The 21327-nt window shown below is 40.3% G+C and overlaps 1 protein-coding gene and 1 pseudogene across 1 annotated transcript in view; both read left to right on the top strand.

The window, feature by feature from the left end:
• The window catches only part of LOC102888432 (phospholipid-transporting ATPase FetA), a 68090-nt gene that overhangs the window by 45001 nt on the left and 1762 nt on the right, over nt 1-21327 (top strand). Inside the window, exons 13-23 of the mRNA XM_025049709.1 lie at nt 5143-5177; nt 5834-5999; nt 7738-7926; nt 8609-8724; nt 11925-12089; nt 13959-14070; nt 15346-15451; nt 15835-15976; nt 16506-16689; nt 18136-18359; nt 19743-19826. Of these exons, the coding sequence (XP_024905477.1) occupies nt 5143-5177; nt 5834-5999; nt 7738-7926; nt 8609-8724; nt 11925-12089; nt 13959-14070; nt 15346-15451; nt 15835-15976; nt 16506-16689; nt 18136-18359; nt 19743-19826 (1523 nt within the window). The remainder of the gene's footprint in view (nt 1-5142; nt 5178-5833; nt 6000-7737; nt 7927-8608; nt 8725-11924; nt 12090-13958; nt 14071-15345; nt 15452-15834; nt 15977-16505; nt 16690-18135; nt 18360-19742; nt 19827-21327) is intronic.
• LOC112483153 lies at nt 19923-20041 on the top strand (annotated as a pseudogene).

The following is a 21327-nucleotide window of genomic DNA, read 5'->3' as shown; positions in this document are numbered from 1 at the left end:
TCCCTGTCAGTAAATTTTGGTCATCATCATCATTTTGAATGAGTATTGTATTCAGTTGTATCGATAGACCTTAATGTATTTAACCAATCCCTATTTTTATTCTATTTTCTTTTGCTATTATAAATAGCATTGCGGTAAGCACCCTGGTGCATACACTTTTGTCTCCTCTTCTGATAATTATTTCCTTAGAATAAAGTCTTAGAAGTGAAATTGATTGGTCAAAAGGTAGACACATTTTTAATGTATTTAATATTACTACATTGCCCTCCAGATAGATTGCATCAGTTTATATGCAATATATAGATAAGAATTTATTTTTTCAGATAGCCTTGTCAGTACTAGGTATTGACAATGTTTTAACCTTTAGAAATTTAATTAGTGAAAAATACTTCATTTACTTTACCTTTCTTTACTAATCAGTTTGAATCATTTATTTATGTGCTTATTTTCCTTCTGCTTCCCAATCATTTTATTGCCCATTTTATACTTATTTTGTAAACTGCTTGTTTATATTCTTTGCCTTATTTTTCTTATTTGAAAGTGCTCTTTTTACAGTAAAAATAATTTCTTTTACCTCGATCATATGTTAAAATCATTTTCCCCATTTTTTTGTCTTTTGTCTGTTAATTTTTTATTTGTATAAGTTTTTAATTTATATCATTAATTGATCAGTCATTTTCCTTTATAGCTTCAGGATTTGTGACATGCTCAATAGACTTGACCTACACGATTATAAAAATGTCTATTCTTTCTATTCTACCTGGTTCATTTTTACTGTTCTCTCCAGTGTTGAATCTCAGCTTTTGTTTATGAATTTGATTTTTGGTATTCCTTCATAGGGCTTCCTCTGTTACCCTCAGGGTCTCCTCACCCTATGCCTTTCCTACTGAAACCAATTCGAAACCCTTAGCCACTTGACTTATATAGCAAACAGCTAACTCTAGCTCCCAACTACTGCCTCACCCCTATCCATCTGAAGAGATTTGGAAAGGGAAAGTAAATCAGTGTTTTGCCTTAAATCCCCTTCCAGGGAATCTGCTAATGACCTTGGCAATATAAACAAAATTAAAGCTTCTAGGGAGTAAATTGTTACTGTGGAGTCTCTTTCTCCTTCCTCTTCCTTCCACTACTGATTAACCATAGCACATTTTCTGCTAAATCACTGGAATCTTGTTCTCTTGTAAACAAAGTTACCTACAGCCTCATCTCTTCAAAAAAAATTCTTGCTTCTCCCTGCCTTAATTAAAACATGATTTACCCTGAGAACATGCTTTTTTTTCTTTCATCTCTCATACTCAGCATACCAAAGCCTAAAAGTATTCTTTTCATTATCTTGTGCCACTTTTAAACCATTTCTTTGCTGCCTTATATAATTTTTCTTCCTGTGATGCTTATGACTTCTGGCTATACTCTTTAACTCTTCTTGTCATTGACATCTACAAATCTTCTAGCTTCTTTACCTCATTCACTGAGAACTTTGGAACTTAGCTCATATTTTCCCTCTCTACCCTAATCTTTACTATAATCTTGGCTGGTAATGGCTTTTTTATAGATGATCTATCACCATAGATGCTTTCATATATCTGAAAGAATATGTCTTTCAGTTGACCTCTTGGACTCAAAAAATCTGTATCACCCTTTTCCATATCACCATGTCTCCATCCAGAATTGTACTACCCTGAAATTATAAACTCTCTAATCATGATCTCTGATCACAAACTTTATTCCTCCATCTCTCTAGGTACTTGACTCCTATTATGCCTGCTTTCTTAACAGATTTACAAATTCTCAGCTCTTTTTTTCTCCTGTCTGTCACTCCCTTGTGATTTTACTTCCTTTCCTATCTTGCTCCACTCTCTACTCAAGGTCAATAGCATCCTCTTTTCCCCCACTTTATCCCAAAAATCTAAACCTTAAATTAACCAAACCATCTACCCTTCTGTTTCAGTGCCAAGCACTTTGTGGACATCACAAAACCATTACAAATTCAGAGACTCCACGTCTTCTGGGCTTCCAGTGCCATTGGATAATTTTTTACCTATTTGTGATCAGCTTAATTCTTAATTCTCCATTTATGCTATTCTGAAATTAAGCACTCTCAGGCCTTCTACTACATCCCCTCTCTCCCCAGTATGCAGCAAATGATATCGCTTTCTACTTCACTGAGAAAAATCCAAATTGTCAGCAAAACATCCTTTTCTTTACATACTTCAGAACCTATCTTTACCTTCTTTCCTTCATTCTCAAAAAATTTCTTTTAATGCCAATCTCTTTATATATTCAGATTCCATCCCTTTCTACTTCTTTGGGAACCTCAGTCAATCTTGTATTCTTTCTTTATTAATATCTGGAACTTATTCCCTAATGATTCTTTCCCCCAGCTCAACTCTTTTCATTAAAAAACTCTTACTACATCTATTCAGTGGAATATTATTCAGCAATAAAAATGAGTTGGCAAACTCATTTTATGAGTTTAATGCATATTTCTAAATGAAAGAAGCTAATCTGAAAAGGCTACATACAGTATGATTCCAACCAAATGACATTCTGGAAAAGGTAAAAAACTATAAAGAAAGTAAAAAGACCAGTGGTTGCCAGGAGCTCAAGGAGAAGTGGAGAGAGGGTTAAAGAAGGCAATGGAGCAAGCACAGGGAATTTTAGGGCAGTGAAACTATTCTCTGTGATATCATTATGGTGGATTCATTACATTATGCATTTGTCAAAACCCATAAATCTGTACAACACGGAGTGAACCCTAATGTAAATGAAGGACAGTAGTAGTAGTAGTAGTAGTAGTAGTAGTAGTAGTAGTAGTAGTAGTAGAAGTAGTAGTAGTAGTAGTAATGATAATAATAAAATAATAATAATAATGCATCATTATTGGCTCAACAATTGTAACATATGTACCACACTAAAGTAAGATATTAATAGAGGAATCTGTAGAGTAAAAAGAAGAGAGGGAGTATATGGGAACTCTATACTCTCTGCTCAATTTTTCTGTAAACCTAACACTGCTCTAAAAAAAAGTATTAACTAAATTTAAATAAATGGGTTAAAATAACCCTTAGCCCATTAACCAGAGGTAACCACTACTAATACATTTTTATATTTTATTTTTATTCATATTTTTTAAAGTACTTAGAACCTTTTCTTCATCTTGCATTAGTCTTTAGCCATTATCTGTCCCCATCAGTCAGTTCAGCTTATTTATTATCAACCATATGTCAGACCCTGAGTAAGTGCTAAAGGTTCAAGGACAAGAGACTTGTTCTCTACCTTCAAAGAGTTGGCAGGCTAGAGGAGGAATCATGTAAATAAACAGATAATTACAGCAATTTCTAACTCTTGACCTTTCATTCATTTTTTAACTTACTCTCTGTAATTAGACTCTGTCCTATCATGTCCACTGAAACTATCCTAGCCAAGGTCACTAAATGAAATGACTGCCTTGTTGTTGAGTCCTTACCCAACTTCTCTGCAGATTTTAACATTTAAACTTCACTTTTTCTTAAAGCTTTCTTATCCCTTGACTTTTGTTAAATAACTCTCTCCTTGTTTTTTTTCTTCCTGTATGATTCCTTTTTCTCATCTCCTTGGCCACAGATGCCGATGTTCCCCAGGGCTCTATTATTAAACCTTTTCTCCATCTTTATATCTTCCCAGGTAATCTCAAGGTATTTACATGGCTTTAACTACCAATAACTTACTAGGACCTCCAAATCCATATATCCAAGGAAGCCTTGATAACTCTCTTCCCATCAATGGCCAGTGCTAAAGATATACTATAAAAATTGTCTGTAGCTCTGTCACAGCATCCTCAATTGCCAAGCCTACCCTCCTTCTGACTCTATTTTCTCTTATCTGGTATCCCCAGATGAGAACTTGGATTTGCCTTTCGATCTTGTTTAACTAGTTTTTAACTAACTTTTAATTTCAGAGTTATTCATGAGTATTGCCTCTCAGATGATGCTGTACTGCAGCTCCAAGCCAGTCCTGTCTGAGTCCTATACCCAGACAGGTCTAGTGTTCTCAAACATTACTTGTCTGGAAGGGAAGATGAGGAACTAACTCTAATCTCTTACCTGAGCTTCAAAACTATGTATGCCTACTTTTACTACTAACTGTATTTCTTTCAAATATCTCCAGTTCAGTCTGTCAAAAACTTCTTCAGGAACATCAGATCATAAGCGTCCTCAATACCTTACAAGTTGTCTTCTTTTTCACCTTGCTCATCACCCAGCTAATCTCCTATTGGATATTCTATCTCAGTGAACTGTCTTACTGTCTTTCCAGGGGCCCATTTAGGAAATATAACATTCTTAACTCTCCCTCTTTCACTGCTTATATCCAAGTTGCATCAATTCTAGCTCCCTGTGTTTTCAAAACATCCCCTTAATTTAATATTTATTTTTTATTACTTTATTATTTCTCTTGTGGATTACTCCGTGGCCTCTTAACTGGTCTCGTTGCTTCTCATCTTGCTAGTTCTGATATATTCTCTACGTTGCTACCAGAGGACTTTCTCTGACACAAATCAAATTATGTCACTTTTAGCAGAAAGTTGCTATGACTCCCCTTTAAATAGAAGATGCTAATGCAGGATCTGCCTCATGCCTGCTTCTCTATTCATCTCATCACTCATCAGCTTCTCGTTTCAAAGAATGTGTTAGTCCATTCTGTAGCCTGAGGGCATGCTATATAATGAGTTATCTTAAATTACTGAACCCACAAATTTCCCAGAGCTTACAACTCTGTGCTTGGCCAGGTCTAGAGCTTCATTCTGGACCTGACCATACTTTCTTACTGCTATGACAAAACTCTCTCTCTCTATATGAGATATAGAAAAGAACCTATATAGCTCACTACAAATTACCCTTATCCCAACATAAAACCAAGCAGGAACATTGTGTCTGTACTTGACATATGGGGCCCAGCGCAAGTACAACTACAAAGAACTGGAGAAATACAGTTGAGAGTTCTGGTGTAGGCTGAAGAAATCTCTTAATCACACTCCAGGAGTAAGAGAGCCTCAGGGCCAAATTGAACCAGAATAAAATGTTTACCCAAGGTGGCTACCCACTTCCTAGCTGAAATGGAGAATGAGAATTACGTCTATCATGACCAGGAAAATGGTGTTATTAGGTCCAAAGATTGAGGCAAAGTTAAAGACCATGAAGGTGAGAGCCAGGAAAGAGTCAGGTATTCTGACAGGTCAAGTAAAATGGTTCAGAATTAAATCTGTGAAGAAGTACAATGTACTGAAGAGTCTTTGTTATGCATCCTTGCCTCTAGCTTGCAATGTTCCTCTCTAGCCCCCTTGTGGGGTTAAATAGGAATAGTGCTACAGAGTGATATTACTGACTGACCTAATATCACAGTAATAGCAGGACTCAGTTCCCTTCCCAGCTCCCAAAATCAGGCAGAAGGCACCCAGAGATAAGACTGTTACCAGACATCATTTACTAATATGGAACAGTTCCCCACTCATTTCTTCAAGTTTAATTATAATGGATTTGGGACTTGAAAGAGTAGAGACTAAAGCTGGCCATTGATCATTCAGGATAGCTGGGGCAGAAAGGGTACAAGAAGGGTCTGCCAAGCAGTACTTACCTTGTCTCTTGTGAGATGAATCTTTTCTGGCCCAAGTGAATGGATGGTCCCAGTTAGAGCTGCAAAGGCCTTAGGAACCAGCACAAGATCTCCTCCATTTATTTTGGTTTTCTGTTTCCATCCTCCTAAGAGCTCTGATCACATTCCAGAAATTGCCCCCAAATTGAGCTTTTATAATGTGTCAAGTTGCTACTGAAAGTTTGTTCTGCCTTATGTGTTCCAGAAAACAGAAAAGGTCAGCTTCTCCTACAACGAACTGGCTGATCCTAAGTTTTCATTTTATGACAAGACTTTGGTGGAAGCAGTGAAAAAGGGAGACCACTGGGTGCACTTGTTTTTCCTCTCACTCTCATTGTGTCATACTGTGATGTCAGAAGAGAAAGTAGAAGGTGAGAAGGGCCCTGAGGCCTCATAGACTGAGAATATGCCATAGAGTCTAGGCTGGTTGAAGGTGAGAGTGGTTTGATATCACTTGTAATGGTTTAATCGAAAGAAGAACTTCCTAATAGCAAGTGTTATCCAGCAATTGAATGGATAGTCAACATAAATAGTGAGCTGCTAGTCACTGGAGATATTCAAGTAGAAAACAACCTCTTGGTCTGAAAAAAGATACAGCCATTGGATAGGGGTCAAACTTGGTGCTATCTAGGGAGCTTCTGATCTTGAGATCATAGAGTCCATCTGAATTATCCCCAAGATCAGCCCCACTATCTCTGACAAGATTTCTTGAAGGATGTATCGAGTCGTCCTTTTGTTACTTCACAATTTAAGGCTATCCCCACATATCCTAGTTTCTTTACTAACGAGATAAGACTGTATCATCCATGAATTTATCCATACCTTTTTTTGAAAGAATGAAAAATGACTTTATAAATTAAGAAGACTTTTTTTTCTTAACAATTTAGGCAACCAAATAAATCACATCCTTTAAAGTCAATGTACTCTTTACATAACTCTTTATATAGTAACACCTTATATTTATCACTTTACAGTTTTATAAATTGATTTTATTTATATTATCTCCCCCAATATTCACAAAAGCCTTCTGAGGTAAGCAGAACAAGAAAAATCATCCTAGTTTTGAAGGAAACTGAAGCTAAAAGAGATTAAATGACTTGCCTAAAATTCTATAGCTAAAAATGGCAAAGATAAGAACCCAAATTTCATGTCTCCTGGCCCTTTGAGCTCCCATTCCACGATAGGCCTCTCCAGGCCTGACATTCCAACAAGTTGCTATTATTTGAAGAGTATTTGAGTTTGTCTTTGTTTACTGCCTTGAGTGACAAGGTAGGAAGCACACAAGAAAATAGTCTTATTGTCCTATAGATACATCTTTCGTCTGAACTAAAATTATATTCCCCCACCTATCTCATTCATAGTATACGACTCTGATAATATGTAACTGTTTTTAAAAATTAAATTGCCCTTCAGAAGAGAAATAATCCAACATGTACCTCAGGTTATGGTGCTATTCTAAAAAGGAGCTTGAAAAATGTCTTGAATAGTATCACATTGGAAGACTGATTCAGTAAAGTGAATCATTTAGCGTCCCAAGGTGCGAGTTTCAAAGATGACAATATTCATTCACATATTTTTTTAAATTGTTTATTAAACCATCAATATTATAGTAGTATTTCTTTAAAGTTTGGCCAGTCTTATGCAGGACCACTTTATGCAGGACCACTTTATGTAGGACCACCTGCATGAGACTCACCCACGATATTTGTTAAAAATTCAATTTCTTGGGTCCACCTCCCAGATTTTGTGATTCTGGATTTAGTAAGTTTGAGTAGGGCCAGGAACCTGCATTTTTAACAAGCCCCCTGAACCCTCTTTACCCACTAAAGTTGGAGAGTAACTGCCTATGTTTTGTTTATTTGTATACATTGCATGTACCATGTACCTCTGTAATACTAACTCAGGTCTGTGAAATGAGTTGAAAATATTGGAAAGAAAAATAAATGACCTGTTTTATATAACCTGGTCTTTTAGGGCCAGACTGTGAGGAAGTTTTGTTGCCTCTTGGGCTCCATCTTTATGTAAGCCATTTGGAAGACAGTGTTGTTTCTGGGTGGACTTCAACTGCACATCTCTGTAGGCTCTGGCTGCCCTTTTCTCTCTCACCAGGTAACCTGGTGTACCAGGCTCAGTCTCCAGATGAAGGTGCCCTGGTCACTGCTGCCAGGAACTTTGGCTTTGTGTTCCGTTGCCGCACATCTGAGATAATCGTGGTAGTCGAAATGGGGAAAACCAAAGTCTACCAACTGCTGGCTATTTTGGACTTCAGCAATGTGCGCAAGAGGATGTCTGTCATTGGTGGGTGCCCCTCCTAGTCACTCCTCTCCCCTTATTTGTTTTTCATACACATTCACACATTGACTTCCTGTTTAATCTACACACAAATGTTTTCTCTCACCCACATGCCTTCCCACAGGTACTGTGCCTCAAATACAAACACATAGCCATTCCCATTTTCTCTGTCATATATCATTGTATTGTCTTTCATACACATGTGGAGGCTTGCTACCATATGCTAGGGTGCTTCTTTAGTGTTCCTAAGTAATGGTTTATAAGAACCCTCAATGCTAAGATAAGAACAGAGAATAAATCCATAAAACCTGAACCTGGAGTAAGAGATGGAGGCAGAAATATAGGGAAATTCATACTATCTTGCTCTCAGTTAGTTTGGGTCATTATTCATCCTTGGTCCTTACTAGGTGTGAGCTTTGGTATTGAACTTAGACTTCAGAAGCTAAATGTGATTCTGCATCAGAGTCTTCCATAGGTGATATTGAACCCATGGAAGAACTGGTTCCATAAGGTCCTCTCTCACTCTCATCAGCCTGCACCACACCAGTTATCCTGTGTGACCACTCATTAAGTGTTTAGTCTCCAAAGGTATCAGAAACAAATGTCATGGGAACAGCCTCCTTCCATCTCTCAGTGGCCCAGACAAGTTCTTATAACAAGCCTATATGGTTAATTTGCTTATCCTTAGTGAGGACACCTGAAGATCGGGTAATGTTGTTCTGCAAGGGTGCAGACACCATCCTCTGTCAGCTGCTTCATCCATCCTGTAGATCCCTCAGAGATGTGACCTTGGAGCATTTAGATGTAAGTGTTTAGGTTGCAGGGGAGAGAAGCTGTGGGTGGTTTTGTGTATCTGGATATGTGTCCACATCTGTCTCTGTGTCACTGTGTTTCTGTATGGGTATGTTGGTGTCTGTGTCTCTTTAATTGATGGAAGAGTAAAAATTATCTCATTTAGTGGGATTCTCACTGACCACATTGCCAGCTTCTGTGTCAAGGAGTTGGATGGTACAAGATCCCAGAGGCATGACAAGGATTGTGTCTGTGGGAACACTTAACACAATCAGAATAGTTCTATGATTCCTGGTTCAGGAGGTCCCATGGTCAGACTTAGAATTTGCTTCATTGTAGGGCCCACTGGTAGGGGAGGCCCCACCCTTCCTCCCGAGCTATGATGAGAACGGATTGCTTGTAGGGTATAGAGCAGAAAGCACCAGGCCTGGGTTTGTTTAGGGGACTGTTTGATACCATTCTCTAATATCTACAGGATTAGAATCCTCAAGGGTACCTCCATTTCCACCTACCCCACTCCATTTCCACTCCACTGCATTTCTACCTTCTAGGATTTGAGATATATCAGAAAGAAAGAGTGGCTCCAGTCTGCTGACACTAAAAAGTAAAATCAGATCCATATTCTCTGGAGTTTCTACCCTTATACCTGGATAGATAGAGGGTTAGGGGAATAGGACAGGAAATGGGATGAGGAAGGGGAAGATCAGAAAAAAACTTTAAAGAAGAAATAGATTTGAGAAAATGCTATTAAGCCATTTTGGCTTGACTCTACTTTAACACAGTCAGAAGTCAGAGAACAAATGGCAAATAAGCACATGAAAGATGTTCAGTGTTTTTAGCCATCAGGTACATGCAAATCAAAACAATAAGATACTACTTCACACCACTAGGATAGCAAAAATAAAAAAGATGACTAGACAGTTGTAAGTATTAGCAAAGATGTAGAGAAATCTTAAACTTCATACATTACTGATGGGAATGTAAAATGATGCAGCCATTTTGGGAAATAGTCTGGCAGTTTCTGAAAAAGTGAGGCATTGAGTTATCATATGACCCAGCAGTTCCATCCTAGGTATATTCCCAAGAGAAATGAAAATATACATGCACACAGAAACATGTACATGAATATTTATAGCAGCATTATTTACAATAGCAAAAAAGCAGATACAACCCAAATGCCCATCAATGGATGAATGGATAATTAACATGTGGTATGTCTGTACAACAAATTTTTCATTTGTAAAAAGGAATGATGTACTGATACATGCTACAATATACATGAACCTTGAAAACATTGTGCTAAGTGAAGGAAGCCAGTCACAAAAGGCCTTATATTGTATGATTTCATTTATATGAAATGTCCAGAACTGGCAAATCTGTAGAAATAGAAAATAGATTAGTGGTTGCTAGGGGCTGAGGAAAAGGGAATTGGAATGACTGCTAATGGGTACAGGGTTTCTTTTGCGAGTGATGAAAATGTTCTAGAATTAGAAAATAGTGACAGTTGTACAACTTTATGGCTATAATCTTTTTAAAAACACTGAATCGTACACTTTAAAAGGCTGAATTTTATGGTATGTACATTATATCTAAAGGCTGAATTTTATGGTGTGTACATTGTACCTCAAGTGTTTTAAAAAGTCAGTGAAGTGTCCCACACAGGATGGCTCCCAGAGGCCACACTATTTTTTATGGGCTTGTCTGAAAACTCTCATCTTTTAACCTTTCAAAACACATGAATTAGGTATCTTCTCAGAGAACATTTCCAGACTGGCTTCAAAGGGTGTCATAAAACTGTTTCACATCTTTTGACCTGTTTCCTGCTACCAACCTTAACACCCAGCCATAGTGGAGCCTGACTACATTACAGTCTATTAACCACTGATAATACACCTACGAGTCAAGCTTCAATATCCCACTCATGCAGAAACATATCTCCAGACCCTCTAAGACAGAGATCAGCAAACAGGTCATACAAAAACAAGTTGCAGTCAGTGTTTGGCCCCTGGGCCCTAGTTTGTCTACCAGAAGAGAAGAGAAAAAGGGATAAGTAAGAAATAATGTTAAACAATCTGCTAAATTAGTTACTGAAGGATTAAATATCTGTTAATACACAGTTAAGCTTGTCAAGTCCTATTATCAGTATCCTAATCAAAATCAGTTTCTGCCATGTCTCTTCCTTCTTAAGAAGTCTCTGGGATCTACTCTCAGGCTTCTGTTTCATAGCTCTGCCTGCCAGTAGTACAGAAGTTTAAGAGATGGCATTCCCTACATATATTGCCTCATGTTAATTTCACGTGACAGCTAACGTCAAACACGCAGAAGTTACACAGGGAACTAAGAGCAAACTATTAAGATGATAAATTCTGTTTCTCTTTGTTCTTATAATGCCAAAGTGAATAATTTTGAAGCTCACTATAACAGTGATCGTGTAAAATTGTTAGTCATGTGCAATTCTCAGTACACAAATCTGCTTCTAACTTACCTTCAGTTGGATATGAGTTCAGCCCTAAACCACCCACATTCTCACCTAGTCCTCCTTATGACCAAGAGTATATTTCTGCAAGATAGCTAACTATGGTTAGGATGTATCAGTGGCCAAGGAGCAAAAAGATGCTAGCTCATCCATAGAGCATTTCAACAGTGGCCTCACTAACACCGTTGGCTATGGCTAATCAACTGAGCCAACCAGCCGTAGACAAATACATAATACGTGTGCTATTCAATGCCCATTGAATACTTGATGAAAGAAGGCAGAGAGGGAAGAAAATGTATCTTGTAAAAAATAATACCTTTGATTATTTTTTATAACAACTTCTTTTTACTTTATTACTCCATTCTCATAGTATAGAAATCATTATCTTGTCGGTAGGGAGTGAATTATTATCCCAATTTTACATGAAGAATTCTAGAAGGCTTGATTTTCCCCAGGGTCACATAGCAAATTACCTAACTACAGACAGAAGCTAAAACCTTCTATCTCTCAGAACTACTCTCAAACTTTACCCCCAGCTATGCTGGCCCAATCCTTAGGACATTTTGCTGAAAGAGCTCAACAGTTGCTTTCTGGTTAGGCTAGGTATTAGCCCCATGGTACTAACTATTAAACCCTGTTTTGCAGGCAGACAGGGCCTATAGAGTCCTGTCTGCCACTCCCTTAACTCAATCCTAACCCAGCCCAGGCCTACACACTGCACACACATTTCTTCCAGGATTTTGCCAGTGAAGGCCTTCGCACCCTCATGGTGGCTTACCGAGAATTGGACAATTCATTCTTCCATGCCTGGAGCAAGAAGCACAGTGAAGCCTGCTTGTCTTTGGAGAATCGGGAAAATAAAATATCAAGTGTCTATGAAGAGATCGAAAAAGACTTGATGGTTAGTGCGAGGAAGCCAGGGACTTCCTCACCACTGGGGCGCGATGAGGGATGGCAGTCACCAGAGGGCTCTGAATGGCTTTCAGCAAATTAGTAGGTTCAGGCTCTCTATAGGATTCTCTCAGTAGAATCCAAGCTGATTCAGGATATCCTGGATTTTTGAAATTCATAAATAATGAAAAAATGCACTGGTTATAAATTTTATCTTTCTGACAATGTTTCTTATCCCAAAACTGCTCGCAGAAACTTAAGTAATCTGGGAGAAATCAGGATCTAAATAATGCGCAGATTAGATAATCCAGAACTAATTGATGGAATAATCAAGAGAAAAATATTCACTCATTCACTTGACATATTTCTCAAGTGCCAAGTACTGTTTTAAGCCCTGAACATATAGCAGTAAACAACACAGACAAAAAGTAACGTATACAGTATGTTAGATGATGAAAGTACCATGGGAGAAAATAAAATAAAGCCAAGAAGAAATCCAGGGAGTATCAGCATGTGCGTCTGTTTTGGAGAGGGTAAAAGCATGTTGCTTTTTAAAATAGTGTGCTTAGTCTTCCCTCTAAAGGATACATCTGAGCAGAGACCTCAAGAAGGTGGCAATCCAAGCTGATTTCTGGGGAATTAGCTTTCCAAACAGAAGGAATGGCCAGAGCGAAGTCTCTGAAACAGGAGCAGACCTAACTTGTTAATTGAACAGCAAGGTAGCTAGGGTGGCTGGTACAGTTTAAGTAAGGAGGAGAGAATAAAAGGACATGAGAATAAAAGGTAGAGAAATAGTAGCGAGTCCTGATAGGCCAATATAAGGACTTAGAGTGAGATATGGAAAACCATCGAAGAGTTCAACCAGAAAAGTGATATGCTAGCTTTTTAAATGATCTCTCTGGCTGCCATGTTGAGATTATGCTATAGGAGAGCAAGCACAGACCCAGGGTGACCAATTAGAAGGTAGTTGCAATAATACTTGAAAGATGATAATGGCTTGGACCAGATAAAAGTAATGGAAGTGGTGAGAAATGGTCAAATTCTGTACGTATTTTAAAAACAGAGCCAACAGAATTTTCTGATGGATTAGATTATAGGATATAAGAAAAAGAGAAGGATGACCCCAAAGTTTTTGACCAGACTGATACAGGGGAGCTCTGCTATAAAAAGATACCAAATAGGAAAATTTAGAGATCTCAAAATTTACAAATCTCCTTGCATACTCAGTTCTGTGGTTAGTATTTCTAGACTGTCCTTCTAGAGGCCTAGCAGAAATCAGTCAGTAGTTTGTCAGTTCCTCAGACTGAGTGCTGGTGCCCATCCCTGTGGTTGTTCAGAGTAGCGTAGGGAGAAGGCATGATGTTGGACCGAGATGCTTTTAATTTAGTGATTTCCCTTTTCATGGGAAAAGACCTTGAAAACCTTAGAGGGCTCTAGTAGGTAAAAACAAATGAAGTTCACCCAAGTTCTTGTAGGGTTGAAAGAAAAACTGGAATGGGATGTGGGGGATCACTTGTCTGGGATCCACCGCGTTTTGAGACCAAATCTGGGAAGCTTGCTATGAATACAAAGCAAGGAAAAAATGAAAGTGTGTTGAGAAACAGAGAGTTTAGAAGTGGCACACAGTATCATATATGGCTTAGGCAAGTCTTTTCCCTCTTTGGTCCCTACTGTGTTTCCAAATTTGATATCAGCATGTGGTTAAAAAGCTGCATCTGTTGAGAGACAGAGTGTGCTAAGTTTTATGCCATTGGGGTTCTTGTGCCATGACAGAGCCAGCTTATTAAAGAAGATGCTAAGGTGCCAGTTGAGTTGTTGGGTAGCATTAAGAGCTATAACTATCTCCTTTTTCTTGACTCATCAATATCTCTGTTCGAAGCTGATAGGGGCCACAGCCATAGAAGACAAGCTGCAGGATGGAGTACCAGAAACAATCATCACCCTGAACAAAGCCAAAATTAAAATGTGGGTTTTAACTGGAGATAAGCAAGGTAAAAGGGAACTGCTCACCTGATTAATCCTCTTCCCTGTTCACCTTAGCCATTTCTTTTTCTTTTCCTTTTTTTCTTATCCATTTATTTGGAAAATACCTTATAACCCAGGTCAAGTCCTTACAAGACAACTTAATTCCCAGTCTGGCATACAATTTGCTAAGCATATACTTTGTGCCAGCTGCTATATTAGGTAGGCGTTGAAAACACAGAGGTAAGTCAATCAGACATGGCCTTTGTCATCCAGCAACTCACAAGCTAAACATTTTAGAGTTGTCTTTCATTGTATCCTCTCTGTTGTCCCAAAGATTTATTCTCGCACCATGTCCCACCAGTTCCTCTGAAAATCCTCTTGACTATGCCACCACCACCCTAGTTTAGCCTTTGTCCCCTATTGGCTATACTTCTGCAAAAAAACCTGAACTGATCTTTCTCTTGCCCTTATTAATTTAAGTGTAGCCTACAAACGACCATCAGTTTAATCTTCCTAAAATGTACTACTTTTATGATGTTGCTCCTCTGCTCAGGTACAGTGACTTCACACTGGTAGTTGTACTCTACTGTCTGGCCTTCAAGACCTTCATAATCTGTTGCTGCCTACACATCCTTATCTCTATCCTAAAGTTACCATTATATTCAGTATGTCTCAAAACAAACCAATTCCTACTCTAGGCCCTCTGTTTGAGTTGTCTGCCCATTTGAAATGTTTTCTCCTTCCTCCAAACAAGTCTTACTCATCCTCAAGGCTTTTCTCCAGGAAGGTTTCTATAACAATTGCAATGCCTCCTCTGAATATTGATACCACTTGCAGCCAGGGTTCAGGACTTAATTTAAAAAACCTTCTTTTTTTTTTAATATTGAATTTATTCCAGATTTCTTGATGTAGAGGAAAGACTACTACCTAAACATATCTCAGTCTCCTGTAAAATCTAACATAGAAATGGGCGCAGTTCCGTTCAAGAAAATATATCCTGATTACCTGGATAAGTGGATAGACTGGAATTGCTTTAAGAAACAGGGAAAGGCTTTGTAAAGAAGTCTAAGCCAGAAGGATCCTAGTTATTGATAAATAACTAATAAGTCTTTACCAAGTAGACAGTCTCCTATGGGTGTTTATATATGTTCTCTGTTGACATGAAAAATACACTTCGACTGCATCCAAGGCAAATGTGGACAGATGGGCTCTGCAGCCCACTGCTAGTGCCCATGTACCAGTACAGTGTGAAGACACCCTGTCCTAGCCAAAATGTAACCTGTGTTCTCCCTTCCCTGCAGAGACTGCTGTGAACATTGCCTTTGCCTGTAATATATTTGAGGATGCAGTGGATGGGCTGTTTATCGTGGAAGGCAACGATAGTGAGACCGTCCGGGAAGAACTCAGGTACAGATCGGGGAGCTGCCACAACCTGTCCCTGGACCCAAGATTTCCCATTCATCTATTCACCCAATATGGCCCCCATACTACCAGAGGAATCAGAGAAGAAATGGAGGAAGGGAAAACAAAAAACATAAAATATTTAAGAGAATTTTGTGAACAAGCATTAGGGCTCAAGGAGTTGGAGTATGAGGGATAGGAGTGATGTGTGGATGGATGGTCAGGGACCCAGGGCAGTGGCAGGTCTCTGGAGGCAGTCAAGTCTGAGGTTCTGGCTGGTACTTGCAGAGGCTCTATATCCACTTTGCCTACTTTCACTCTGGAACATATTTTTCTTCCTAAGCTCTGGGGCTTCAGGTCAGACACTCACCACTGCTCTTGGCTTTCAGGTCAGTAATGGACAAGATGAAACCCAAGTCTCTACTGGACCCAATAAGCAGTTGCTTCACCACGAAGTCCAAAATGCCCTTCAGAATACCTGAGGAGGTGCCCAATGGCAGCTATGGCTTGATCATCAATGGCTACAGTCTGGTGGGCAACACAGAGCTACAACTCTGTTCTCTTCTTTCAAAGAACTTTTTTCCCTAGGTTCAGGCAACTGCAGGGAAATTTTAGGACCCATCAGTCACCCTATTTCCCCTCCCTTCAGTGGTGCCCTTGCCTGACAAACGCCTTTCCCGAGCCTTCTCTAGGCAGAAATAATGAGGAATGAGACATTAAGGACATATTCCTTTATTTAAATTATTCACTACTGACTGGCCTGTCACTTAGGGGAAGGAAGAAAGTGAGCAGAACCAGGTTCTCCAAAAAGTCACTTGACCTTATAGCCCAGTCAGTAGATTTAACCCAGTGTGAGATCCTGATGGGTTTCACTCTGGAGGCTGGGATAGATGTGAGGATGCCTAGAATTGACTTAGGGGCTTGGCCTCCCTTGGGGGTGGAGCAGCTTGGAGCAGCTACGCCTGACCTCTGGAGTACAGGAGAGTACAGGGTCTAGGAAGGCCCTGACCTGAGAACCTTTTGGGGCAACCTGAAATGTGTATGTGTCCTGGTGCTGCAGGCCTACGCTCTAGAAGGGAACCTGGAGTTGGAACTGCTGCGAATAGCATGCATGTGCAAAGGGGTGATCTTCTGCCGGATGACACCTCTTCAGAAGGCCCAGGTGGTAGAGCTGGTGAAGAGGTACAAGAATGTGGTGACACTGGCCATCGGGGATGGGGCCAATGACGTCAGCATGATCAAAGGCATGTGAGGGGTGGGGGCAGTAGCCCCAAGGCATGGGCTTGCCCTTTCCTTCCTCCATGGGCAAAACTGATCTGGGTGGCACTGTGTTGCTGGTTCACACCCCTGCACATCATATATATTATACATTTATACTGTTTTGCAGCTTTATTCATGCTTCTGTACACCTGCCTGCATTCCCATGTATTCACACACGCATACATCTGCCCATATCCACAAGCATGCACTCGAATTTAGATTCATGCCCTTAACACTCATTCGTATACATATACATGGCTCCCACAAGAACCTATGCATATATTCACAGAATCGGCTGTGTCACTACCACACCACCTTTCTGAGATGAAATCAAAGCCCACAGAAAGGACCCCTGGGCAGGATTCATGGTCTGTTCCTTTTTTGAAGGCTGTAGGCCTGAGCAAAGTTAGGCAGAAGACAGGGCTGCCCAACCAGAGAATTAGCTGTGAAGACCAATGCAGGGATCTTTTCCTCCCTCAGGCAGTGTTCCCAAGAGCTTGCCCTGACTCCCCTGGCTGAAGGAGAATAGCAGACTTACTGATACTTGGCACCAGTAGAAACAAATAACTGAAGCTGGTTTTAATTTCACCTGAATGTTGTTAGACTTCAGCAGCTCGTGTTTCTGTGAGATATGGACATCTAGAGGTCGTCTAGTCCAGCCTCTCTCTCCATACAGGAAACACTAGCAGATATTCCAACCTCAGCTTCAAAACTAGGAAGTGTTCTTTCTCTCTTCCCCAGTTTCTAAAACTCTGGTTTTTAGGGCCGTAGAGGTTTTGATTATTCCATTAAGCAATACAATAGGTGTATACCAGAAGATCAGTGAATTTAGCCTGTATTACAAATATACTAATTAAAAGTTTTACGATCTCTAGTCTTATCTATCAAGTATAATCCTTGCTTTATCCAGAAAAAGTCACCTTAGACCTCCTAAAAAAACTTGTTTCTCACAAAGTATATACATCACTTATTCCTCCCAATAGTTGGATTTGGCTCCTTAGATAAACTAGTAATTAAATATAGAGTTAGATTGACATCTATCCTGCATTTTTAATTGATTTAAGTGGCTTCAAGAGATATCAAGAAATGTTTACCTCAGCATCTGGACAGTAGGAAAGAGCCCAGATGGCTATAGTAGGTACAAAGACCATCCAAGATAGCTTTCTAGAACTAGCCATGCCAGACCTTGAAAAGCAGTATCCAAAACAAAGTTCAGATGAAGGAGCTGTTTTTTGACTTGTGGGCGAGGGGCAATTCACTAAAGAGAAAAGGCTCCACTAAGTGCCATTTTGAACTGGGCCTAACAGTGTTTTCCAAATGTAAGTAAGGGGTTTGTACAACATGATTTCAGCTTTCTTTTTATACTTCCCAGGCTGAGTGTCCAGCAAACAAGCTCTGTGGCTGAGAAATTTCTGGGGTTTCTTTTGCAGCTGCCAACATTGGGGTTGGCATCAGCGGCCAGGAGGGAATGCAGGCCATGCTCAGTAGCGACTTTGCCTTTTCCCAGTTCCACTATCTTCGGCGTCTGCTCTTGGTCCATGGCCGCTGGTCCTATAATCGCATGTGCAAGTTTCTCAACTACTTCTTTTACAAAAATTTTGCCTTTACCCTGGTGCACTTCTGGTATTCCTTCTACAACGGGTTCTCTGCACAGGTAGGAGGTCAGGTGGCATTTCCCACTGTGGTCAACTGGGTCTTGTCACCCCCCACTTCGGCCAGCTCAGACCCTTTCTCTCCTCTAGAGACCAGTTCTGCCATCCACCCGTAAAGCTCCTCACCCATGCTTATCCCATCTCCTCACCCTACACTTAACTTTAGATTTCCAAACCCCAGTTTTTCTAGCCTGGCTCTGACTTGGCCTTGACTCTTTCAGAACTCATAAGATATTTTCACCTTTTCCCTGACATAGAGACTTAGAGTTTCCAAACATATGTAATGAGAGGAAATTCCTGGGTCTGGGAGTTGTTTATTTTTATTTTTGTTTTTGTTTTTTAGCATCCAAAGTAGTCTTTATGGAACTGACTAAGCCTCAAGGGGCCTCTGGGTCTTGCTAGACAGGCTAGTTATGGTGTTCAGCTATAGTCATACTTGGAAACACAGCTTCCCTTTACTTTCCCTTCCCTACCCCAGCACACACTATTATTGCTTTAATGAATTAATTCCACATTTTAAATATGAAATCTTTCCCACAGTAACGGGAGGGGCGACACCTCTATTTTGATGTTCCACAAAGAGTCTCTTTTTCTCTGAGAAGCTTTTAGAAGTCTCTCAAAGATTCCCCTTGGGAAATTTTCTTGGGAGATCGTTACTACCTCTGTTGCTTTGGGCTCCAGGGGAAACAGACCGACCAGTCAATAGTCTATGGACAGTACGGACATTAGTAGACTTGTATACCGGCAGTGTCTAACAAAACCAGTCGTGTGTGTGTGTGTGTGTGTGTGTGTGTGTGTGTGTGTGTGTGTGTGTGTGTGTGTGTGTGTGTGTGGTTGCTGCTGACCTCTTGTGGCTAGTAAGGAAAGGAACCCTCTCTAGAGCCCAAGGTGGAACACCTAGCTGCAGTAGGATCATAAGGTCTGTTCTGCTCGCCAGTGTTAGAAAATGTCCAGTGTTATAGAAACTATTGAATGCTATAAAGCAGGTAAAGAAAAAAGCCCAGAGATTTACATGCCTGGGAGTGCAGGGATATAGCTAGCATTCCATAGCAGCCACTCTAGGTCCTTTCTGTGCCAGGGCAGGGGTGGGGGGCCGGGGGCAGGGTAGTCAATGCAGATCATGGTAGCGTTGTTCCAAATCAACCTGGTAAGGTTGACCACAGACAAACTTGATGTAGCCTGTCCCAGCTTGGTAGCCAGAGTTCTAAATAGAGTAGGACCAAATAGAGACAGAGGTCAGCCTTCTCAGTCGGATTTCAAATCCTGCTCTAGGTTAATGTAGTAGTGGGTAGGTTGAGGGCAAAGGGAGCTCTCTTGGACCTGGAGGTGGAGCTGGGACTTTGGAGAAGAGAGGAATCTAAGATATCTCCTTGTTATTCTTCCAGGCAGTTTATGATACCTGGTTTATCACTTTCTACAACCTGGTCTATACCTCCCTCCCTGTCCTGGGCTTGAGTCTATTTGATCAGGTAAGAACAGCAGCAAGCCTCTTAGTCAGGGCTGAAGCCTCTGGGCCCTTGAAGAGTATTCCCAAGAGTAAGAAGAACAGCAAGAGCTGAGCTATAGTCTACGGCCATGTCACCCTGAATGTGCCCAATCTCCTCTGATCTTGGATGCTAAGCAGGGTTGGGCCTGGTTAGTACTTGGATGGGAGACTACCTAAGAATACCAGATGCTGTAGGCGTTAAAATAAATAAATAAATAGATAGATAGATAGATAGATAATAAAATAACATAAAGTCAAGTGTAAATGGAGTAATTTCTAGAGCAAGGAAGGAAGCTCATCATCTGGAGAGGTATCATGGGATAAAGTAAAGAATCCTGCTCCACAGAGAATTATCAGTTTTAGAAATCCATGTTTTCCTGCATCAGTTTTCTCTTTGTAAAGAGAAACATGGAAATAGTGTTGTACAGTAAATTTAGTGTGTACAAAAGTAGTGAAATAGAGTTATTGGGGCAGGACTAGGTAAAGCAAGGGGCCTCAAGAAAGGAGGTACCCATATAGAGATAATGAGGTAAATTCATGCAAGGAAGCCTAGATGGGGGTCCTGAAAGCCAAGCACAGGACGTATGACACCTTGAGACATAGGGAGTCAGCCTAGGGAAACTGTCTGTCCCTGTCAGAAATTTCCTGGGCACTGAGGGTCCTGGTGTCCTACCTCTCCCTCCTCTTCTACCCCAACCTCCATTCATGGGCACATGGAATAGAGAAAGAGCCTCCAAAGAGGAATAAAAAAGCTGAAAGAAGACATCATGGAATCACGGTTTCTGGTCTCCATCAGAGTAGGAAGAAAATTCTTCATGAAGTAGCTTCCAGCCTCAGAGCAGCAAAAAGAATGAGTTGTATCACTCAACAGCCCTAACCAGCTCCAGTGGTCTAATTCTAGGGATGCACAACCTCTCAAAACATTCCCTAAGCTTTGTTATCCAGAGTTTCAGATTTAGGAGATGAAGGTGATCCAATGTCATCCACATAGAGAATCTTCTTACTTGAGTTCACCAGTAGATACGGAAATGGGAGGCACATCACAACGTGGATACCTCCAAGGGACTCACTAGTCCCCATTAGCTTCCCCCTCTCTTTCCACTGGCTTTTGACACAAAGAATATTCAGCTAAAGGAATATTCAACTAAAACTGGGGACTCATGTCCCAACTGTGTCCCCTACCCCAAGGTCCAGTCCTCTATTCCAACTACTCCCAATCCTAATTGCCCCCTTTCTTAAGTCTGAAATTGAACTGCCTCCAGTTCCTTCCCACCATCTTGACCTTCTAGCTTTCTTCCACTACCCAGATCCTTGCCTAGAGAGTAGGACTTCAGGAAAGGTCTGTGTTCACTGCTCTGTTATTTTGTTCCACTCCCTAAGTAATCACTGAGGAAGCTCCTAGGCAGCCTGGCAGCAGACTCAGTGAGGGGAGAAGGCTCTACTCTGATGGAGATGGGACTTTCCTGAGCCTTTTTTCTTACCTT

This window comes from Pteropus alecto, unplaced genomic scaffold, assembly GCF_000325575.1.
Source record: "Pteropus alecto unplaced genomic scaffold, ASM32557v1 scaffold206, whole genome shotgun sequence".
Taxonomy (NCBI): Eukaryota; Metazoa; Chordata; class Mammalia; order Chiroptera; family Pteropodidae; genus Pteropus; species Pteropus alecto.
Note: the sequence above shows the minus strand (reverse complement) of the source record. Positions and strands in the feature narration are given on the sequence as shown.